The sequence below is a fragment of the Poecilia latipinna genome, unplaced genomic scaffold (assembly GCF_001443285.1).
Source record: "Poecilia latipinna isolate Pla-1442-1.1 unplaced genomic scaffold, P_latipinna-1.0 Scaffold2233, whole genome shotgun sequence".
NCBI classification, from domain to species: Eukaryota; Metazoa; Chordata; class Actinopteri; order Cyprinodontiformes; family Poeciliidae; genus Poecilia; species Poecilia latipinna.
This window is the reverse complement of record NW_015114849.1, coordinates 29,044-37,495: the sequence shown is the minus strand read 5'-3', so window position 1 is coordinate 37,495 and position 8,452 is coordinate 29,044. Positions and strand designations below refer to the sequence as shown.

General features: G+C 37.9%; 2 protein-coding genes across 2 annotated transcripts in view; one reads left to right on the top strand and one right to left on the bottom strand.

Moving 5' to 3' along the window:
* The window catches only part of plxnc1 (plexin C1), a 33,747-nt gene extending 31,696 nt beyond the window's left edge, over positions 1 to 2,051 (bottom strand). The window contains exon 1 of the mRNA XM_015018112.1: positions 2,000 to 2,051. Within this exon, the coding sequence (XP_014873598.1) occupies positions 2,000 to 2,051 (52 nt within the window). The remainder of the gene's footprint in view (positions 1 to 1,999) is intronic.
* A 3,005-nt stretch (positions 2,052 to 5,056) lies between these two features.
* The window catches only part of LOC106936871 (plexin-C1-like), a 17,413-nt gene continuing 14,017 nt past the window's right edge, over positions 5,057 to 8,452 (top strand). The window contains exon 1 of the mRNA XM_015018107.1: positions 5,057 to 6,732. Within this exon, the coding sequence (XP_014873593.1) occupies positions 5,578 to 6,732 (1,155 nt within the window). The 5' untranslated portion in view covers positions 5,057 to 5,577. The remainder of the gene's footprint in view (positions 6,733 to 8,452) is intronic.

Sequence of the window (8,452 nt, the reverse complement as noted above, 5' to 3'; positions counted from 1 at the left end):
TTTGGAAACACTTTGTTGTCTCCACTGGTTCTGAGGAGGATCTGTGGACAGGAGGGCTGGTACTTCCTGTCCACAGAAAGCTGATGACAACAACAACAGTGTAGGTTAGAGATACAGGATGTATTAAAGAAACAGGGTTGAATGGAATTCCTATGCAAAAAGCCAAAAGAAATCTGACATTTGCATATTCTATTTTAATTTTGAATCATCTCTTTCTGAGGCTGTATAACAATTAGCATAATAATTTTCAAATTTGAAAGACGCTCTTAAAGAACAAAGAGCTTGTTGGATTGTGTTTCTATTTAAATAACATCCCTGGTCCTCTGTGGGGTTTGTCCAGGTTAAACCCTGTCATCTTCACAGTGACATAGTTATGGTGTTCATAAATGATTCATAAAATTCTGTTTGCTACTTGTTTTGCTAAAACAGTTTTTTTCCTCCAGTTGTTAGTTTCCCACCCACCTTGATGAGCTGTCCATCTGCTGTTCCAATGAAGAAAACCATCCAGTTGTTCAGCCTGACGGCCAGAACAGAACTCATGAAGTTCTGCTTCAAAAGCACAACCTTTGGTTTCAGGAGCCGAACTGACTGAGGAACAGAGAGAATCGTTTCAACATTTTGTCTTGTTCTTTGAATTGTAAACTTAGGGAAGATTTATACAGAGGGTTTGGGACAGATTCTAATAAGCTGGCTTTGAATGACTATATTTTATATCTAAAATGACACTCAGAAAACTAAACAAACACAAACATGTAGACACTGCCAAAGTTCATAAAGATGGTAAAGTTAAAAATTTTTGAAAATGGTTTAAATTAAGGTAAAAACTGAACACAATAACAGTTTATTTAAAATTATTCAAAAGTGAAAAAGAAATGCACTGATCCATGAAGCCATACCAACCTTTACATTATAAATATAAATTACCCAACCTTTCCACTTATTGAACATTCTCTGTCTTATTTGAATCATGCAAAACTCTGCTGAAGATTCTCATCCAGGACTCAGTAAAACAAGACATGAAACATCAACACTGAAAGTAGTTTATGTTTAATACAGCGACTTACTGGGTTGTTTGGCTTGTTCACTGATATATAAAAGTCTGGATCTTTATTCATCTCCCTGCTGAGATCAGGACTGATGTCAAACAGCAGCAGCTCAGTGTTTTCTCCTCCTTTATCCACACTGAACACTCCACTCCACAGGACCTGCTGACCACCTGGGACGACCGAGGAGGCCAGCAGTCTGCTGCCTTCACCTCCAGAGGAACTGAGAGTCGCTCCACGAAGAGACTTCAGAGTGTGAGTTTTGTTGGTTTCAGCCTGAAGCCAGATGAGACGGACTTTGTTGGTTTCACCTCCTGATGCCACGTTGGAGAACAGATACACTGTTGAGTTGATCTGGAATCCGTCCACAAAATCTACATCAGCTTCAGTTTGGATCCCAGGTTTATCACCTGACTGACCAGACCAGGAAAATATTTCCCCATGCTGTCTGTGATCTGTGTTGTGAAGGTTGATAGTCTTTAAATCAGCGCTACACTCTGTCTTGTCTGTTTGTTTCTTTATCGCTGTCAGAATGTAAGTCTCAGTCTGACCTGAATTCTTCTTCACATCCACCAGAAAGCTGACAGACCCACTGCTGCTCCTCTGAGGTCCCACCTCGATGGATTCACTGTAAACCAGCTTATTGATGTTCTTCAGGTCCAGAACTTCACAGAAACCACAGAGTTTGTCCGTCACACCACAGCTGATCAATGTGTCATTCTTAACAAATGGTAATAAAACATTAACTCTGAAAGTTGTGTTCCAGGCCTTCTTCATGGGGTCTCTGTAAAACTCCTCTTTGTCCGGTTGGTCCCCTCTCTTTAAGATCCCTCTCTGGGTCAGGCTGTAGATCAGAGTCAGGTCATGGCTCAGCTGGTAAAGATTCTCCTCTGTAGCGATGTAAACAGAGCTGTTACCCACAGCGAGCTGACGGAGATCCTCTGTAAAGTTGAAACCTCTTACAGGTTCTCCCCAGATGGAGCAAAGCAGACCGAGCAGAAAGATCATCTTGTACCAAAGGAGGCAGCTCTGACTGAGACAGTGAGACACTGATGGACTGTAGACACTGTGGTCTCTGTGTCGACAGAGATGTGGCTGAAAGCGCTACGTCTTTGCTGAACGATGTGCTGAGAGAGGAAGGAAATGAGCGCACACCACAATTTTAGATATTAACTCGCTTTTAAAGTGATTCAAAATGGATCCACAACTGTGTTTTCATACGATTACATTTGTGTCTTTAAGTCAAGAGCGTCAAGAAAACAAAACATGGACATCTGTGCACAAACGCAAATGTGTAGTCATCTTCAAGTCATATCAAGTACATCAACTTAAAAAACTTTGTTTATAACATTCATTTGTCTTTATTATTTTCTTTTTCCATTAAGCAGTTCTAATGTATAACCTTTGAGTCTGTCTCTGAAAATGTAGAGCCAAGACAAAGTTCCTCTGAACTGGTTTCAGGATAAACTGACATAGACAATAGCAAAAAGATTGCACACTTTTAAACCAGTTTTTATTATTATTATTATTATTATTATTATTATTATGTGATATAAACAATGAAAGAATTCATAGCACAATTTGGGATAAAATATCCCAGTTTAATTTTCCTCTTTTTTCATTAAAGCCTTTGTATATTTTTTATAAACATTTTATAATAGCTCTACTATCTTTGACTCATAATAGCATATGTACCAACCTTAATTATGATTTAGTGACACAAATTGTCTCCTTTTGTCTCTCGATGAAGAAAATCAATATTTTCTGTAACTGTATGATGGGTTTATTTATACTGAAGTACCAAGATGTGACTTTCATGTTGTAACAGTTGATTTTAGGTATTCCTCCTATCAAATTTCAGAGTAGCTTCCCAGATTAGACACAAGGTGGCAGACTATGAAAGCATTGTTTGTAATTCAGCTGCAGATACTACTTCACAAAAGATTTACAATAGATTGTGGTCAATATCAAGCATTGCAACTCTGTACAAGTGCAATTAGGTCAACTCCAACAGCATCATTATTGGTAGAAATGGGAGAAATGTCACTTAAAATTAGAAGAGAACAATGAACATTAAATTATTGGGTTAATTTAAGAGGTCATAGATTGGATCATCCAGCCCAAGAAAAGGAGAAATGGGAATAAGTAGTTAATTTTAAATTCACATGTGGTACAAATTATATAACTATTACAAGTATGTTCAAATTTTCTCAGATGCGACCAAAAATGTATCAAATAGGGACCAATGAGATCAATAATTTATTCAGATTCCTGCTCGTCATTAGTCAGTTTAAAATGCAGACATTCAGAAATCAGGTCAGATATTTTTCATAGAAATTCAACAAATACATACAAAATACATATAATGTTTTTAATAATTAACTCTTTATGTACGCCAGCTCTCTATGGTGTTGAAGGAAACAAAATGCCAGAAATAGCTGCAAAGGAGGCTGCTAGAAACTCATCAGCGGATTTATTTGTTAATTTACAGAAATGAAAATGTTAATTAAGCAGAAAATTAAAGAAAAATGGCAAAAGCAATGGGAGACAGAAAAGAAAGGGACGTTGGTTTTATAGCATCCAAAAGACGACTGGAGAAATGAGAAAGACAGGGAGGCCGAGGAGAGAGGAGACAATTATTTGTCGTATTAGATTTGGGGCCCAATGGACTAAATAGCGCTCTGCTTATTTTAGGGAAACATTGCCAAGGTAAATGTGACTATTGTGGAGTTGATGAGACAATAGATCATGTTATGTTATTCCGTCAAAAGTATGTGGAAGAAAGACAAGTTGATTCAAAAATTAAATAGATTTAAAGTTACATTAGACTTAGTTGATTTACTTAGAAATAATTCAAAAATAACATTTATCAGATAATATTTTGTTATGTTAAATTAATGCAGAATTTGATAGAATTTAATACTTGAGTGACATTCCACACTCCATACCAGTTGGTGGCGGTAATGCACCGTTTTATGTTGTTTGCCAACTGTCAATAAATATAGAAGAAGAAGACGCAAGGTCTTCCACCTATTGGCAATAGCGCCACTATTGCTCTGAAAATCAACTCACACGTTGAGGTGTCCTTTTTTTGTGGAGCGTCTCTCTCTTTGGTGGAAGTGAAGGTATGAGGGAATTTTAACTGGGAATTGTGCTCTTGACTTATGGCAGTAAAATTCCCCCATGAAGGCCGCAGATTCCTTGCGTTGACTTTGTTACTGCCTTCATTAACGAAGGCAGTTTTCTTCTAAATTTATTTTTTTCAGATGTGTGATTGACATTCCGACTATGTATGCTAGGTTAGCTGGGGCAAGAAAAAGAAAAAAAAACAGAAGACAACTGTTCCATGTGAAAACCGTAAGTCTGGGCCCAGCTTGGCTTTTCTTCTACAATTTGTTACAACATTGGATTAATATCCCATGGAAGACAACTGTTCCTCATGAAAACCTTGCATTCCAATAAAATTGCTGCTATGTTAGCATTTCTACGACATTTCGGCGGACACCACCGAAAGTCTAATAGAGGTCAATTTTGAGTCCGGAAACGTCCTCCCGGAGGACGTCCGCCGGACGTCCTTTGGAGTTTCATTTGGACTTAGATCAAACGTAATCAGCGGACGTTCAAGACAACGTTCACCTGACGTGCTCCAAACATTCAATACTAGCTGGGTAAAAACTGCGTTATAAGAAGATCAAAGGAATTCCTCAGCACATGCTGAGAGTTAGCCTAATTAAAAAAAAATTCTTTATGAGACAATTATCTTCATATGACAGATAAAAAGAGCTATGCACTAACATGGGTTTGCTGAATTCGTAGGTAAGCAACCTATTTGGTATGTAAACAATATTGGGGGGTTTTTTTCCTCTCTTTTTTCCCTTCTTTTTAAGTTTGGTTAGACACCAAACTTAAAAACTTAGCCTACCTTACCAGGTAGGTTACATAAAATATATTTTAAAAATGAAAGCATACCCTACTGTTTTTCTCAGGATTAAAAAAAAAAATTTAACAAATTAAAAATCTTTTAAAGTAGTTTTCTTTATTTCATTAGACATTATTTGTGTATAGACATGGTGTTACAAGAAAACAATTCAGAACCAAACCCAGTTGGGATAAGTACATACATGTTTTAACGTTTTTTTTATTTATTTGTTTATTTGTTCATTTATTTATTTATTTTAAAGTGGGCTTCCGAGATTTAACACTAGATGGCACTGTTGCCAAAGATGGAAAGCGATGCTCTATGTTTGCTGATATAATTAGCATTTAATCAAAAGTAATTTAATATCTGCCATTTCTTGGCAAAAGTTGAGATACATCACACATTGTCACAGTTGTTAACCTAAATCAAGGCAAAGACAAAATGAATGCAAATATAAATGCAACATATCAAGGATTGCTTATATTCTCCATTTCTGAAAGTATGCTTTGGGCTAAAAGAAATGCACATCAAGTTGCCATGTTTAACAAACAAAAAAACAATGTGATATAAATCTATATTTGTGCTCCAATCTTTACAAACTACGTGAGACAAACCATGTATTTTTATTTGTGGTTCTGCTGTGTGGGCTCAGTTCCTCCCACAGTTAGCACCTTTAGCTTTAGTTGTCATCTCTGCAGAGACCCACAGATCAGTGTCCCTCAGTGTCTCAGTCATTGCTGCATCCTTTGGTGCAACATGATCCTGCTGCTCGGTCTGCTTTGTGCTGTCTGGGTCAAAACTGCGTGGAGTCACAAGGAAGATGGAAGTTTCAGTTTTGAGGGAAACATTCAGCAGGTTGCAGTGGCCACCAACTCTGTTTACATCGCTACAGAGGAGAAGCTTTACCAGCTGAGCCATGACCTGACTCTGCTGCACAGCCTGACCCAGAGAGGGATCCTGAAGGACGACAATGGGATGGGTGTTACGGAGTTTCATCGAATCTCAGAAACGGATTTGTTAAATGCAAAGTTTAGTGTCAATATTTTAATTCCATTTGCTAGGAATGATACAGTGGTCAGCTGCGGTGTGACCAACAATTACTGTGGTTATTGTGAGATTCTGGACCTGAAGAACATCAATAAGCTGGTTTACAGTGAATCCATCCAGGTGGGACCTCTAAGGAGCAGCAGTGGGTCTGTCAGCTTTCTGGTGGATGTGAAGAAGAATTCAGGTCAGACTGAGACTTACATTCTGACAGCGATAAAGAACCATAGAGACAAGACAGAGGAGGACAGGTGTAGCGCTGATTTAAAGACTATCAACCTTCACAACACAGATCACAGACAGCATGGGGAAATATTTTCCTGGTCTGGTCAGTCAGGTGATAAACCTGGGATCCAAACTGAAGCTGATGTAGATTTTGTGGACGGATTCCAGATCAACTCAACAGTGTATCTGTTCTCCAACGTGGCATCAGGAGGTGAAACCAACAAAGTCCGTCTCATCTGGCTTCAGGCTGAAACCAGTAAAAGTGACACTCTGAAGTCTCTTCGTGGAGCGACTCTCAGTTCCTCTGGAGGTGAAGGCAGCAGACTGCTGGCCTCCTCGGTCGTCCCAGGTGGTCAGCAGGTCCTGTGGAGTGGAGTGTTCAGTGTGGATAAAGGAGGAGAAAACACTGAGCTGCTGCTGTTTGACATCAGTCCTGATCTCAGCATGGAGATGAATAAAGATCCAGACTTTTTTTACACACCAAAAAGTACAGATCCCTTGGTAAGTTATTGTGAATATAAATATAAAGGAAAGAAGTTTAGTCATTTTATGTTCAGTTGAACATGTTATCTTGGACGTTCTATTAAATTTCCCTTTGTGACAAATTACTGAATTGGTAAAACATGTTACCATGTTAGATGTCCAATCTATAAGTTTTCTGCATTAAAATTTCCATTTGATTAGCTTGGAGCCATGAGGGGTTCTAGCTGTGGATCTGATGTCTCAAAAGTTGACATTTATTAGTCACAAAATTTATTTTTGTTCAGTTATATATTCTAATATTTTTTTACCAGATTTTTTTTTACCAGATTAGCAAAGACACATTTCCTTTGTCAGTAACTTGCAATAAAACTTCAAATTTATTATTAATGTATAATAATAAACACTAATTGAGCTTGATGATAGTTGATGCTAAGTCCTTTGTGACATTTCATTGCCAGAGACACATGGTAAAGCTTTTATCTGCTATAAAATCATATTATAATCATTTTTGTTTCAGTGTTGATCATGTTGTCTAAAAAGGATGAGATGAAAGCAGTTCATTTACTACATTACTCCATGAAATAGACATCAATGAAGTCAGGACATTTTTCTCTTTGTTCACTAGAAAAGCTCCTGGTGGCTTTTTTGCTTTTTAGCTTTTCTTATTCCTTGACATTGATTCTGCACAATAACAGAAATAAGTTATTTTTTTCTAACTGCATTTGAGCTTTCTATGGATAGTATTCACTATGGCAACAAATATTTTCATAACTGAACTGTTTTGTGGTGTGCTACAATGTTTTCTGTTGTCTTTACAAAAAGTATGTTCATTCAAATCCTCCTGTGGCCTCGACCCTAACCTTTAAAAACTCTACATCATCTAACACATGACTGTATGATCCTTGATGCTCTACAGCACATGTGTCAAACTCAAGACCCTCGGGCCACATGTGGCCCGCCATGTCATTTTATGTGGCCCGCCCCAGCATTTTATAGGCCGATGATTGACTTAAAATAGGTTTTGAGCACGAATTGACTACAAACTACATCTCCCACAATACATTCCGATTGTTACCAGCCAACATTACAGCTTCTCGCCACTAGAGAGCAGCAGAGTCACCTCAAGCTGCTTATTGATTTTCCCAGCGAATAAAACTGAGACATCGACAAGCTAACATCAAAACGTCCGAGAAAAGAAACATCAATTTACAAGTAAGACTGTGAATGAAGATGTGTGTGAGTTGGTGTCAGGGCGGCAGGTGGCGCTAGACTTTTTTTTGTTATCCGTTATCTTGACCGACAACATAAAAAAATCGGTCATGTACTATTTTTATCCGTGAAATTACAATCATATTAACATTGGCTATTTAGTCGCATTTTATGCGGTTTAGTTAATGTTCACCGTGAATCCAGATCCCATCACAGATTAAGCAGATAAATGTATCTACATTTTCTCGTAGTGACAAAAACCACCCCAATAACTTTTAATAAATTAAATTAAGCGACTTCACTTAAATTAGCATCACTTCACTCGCTGGGGTCTGAACAACTTCCTCCTGGTTCCCATCTGCAGAAAAATCTGCGCTAATTCATCAGTCAGTTGGATCTGTCTGATCCAAACAGATCAACTGAACTCTGTGAGTGTTTTACCCTGAGCGGTCCGGTGTGCGCTTTTACCAGGATTTTTTTTTTTTTTTTTTTGGGGTTTTTTTTTTCCCCAAACGGAAGAATGCCCCGC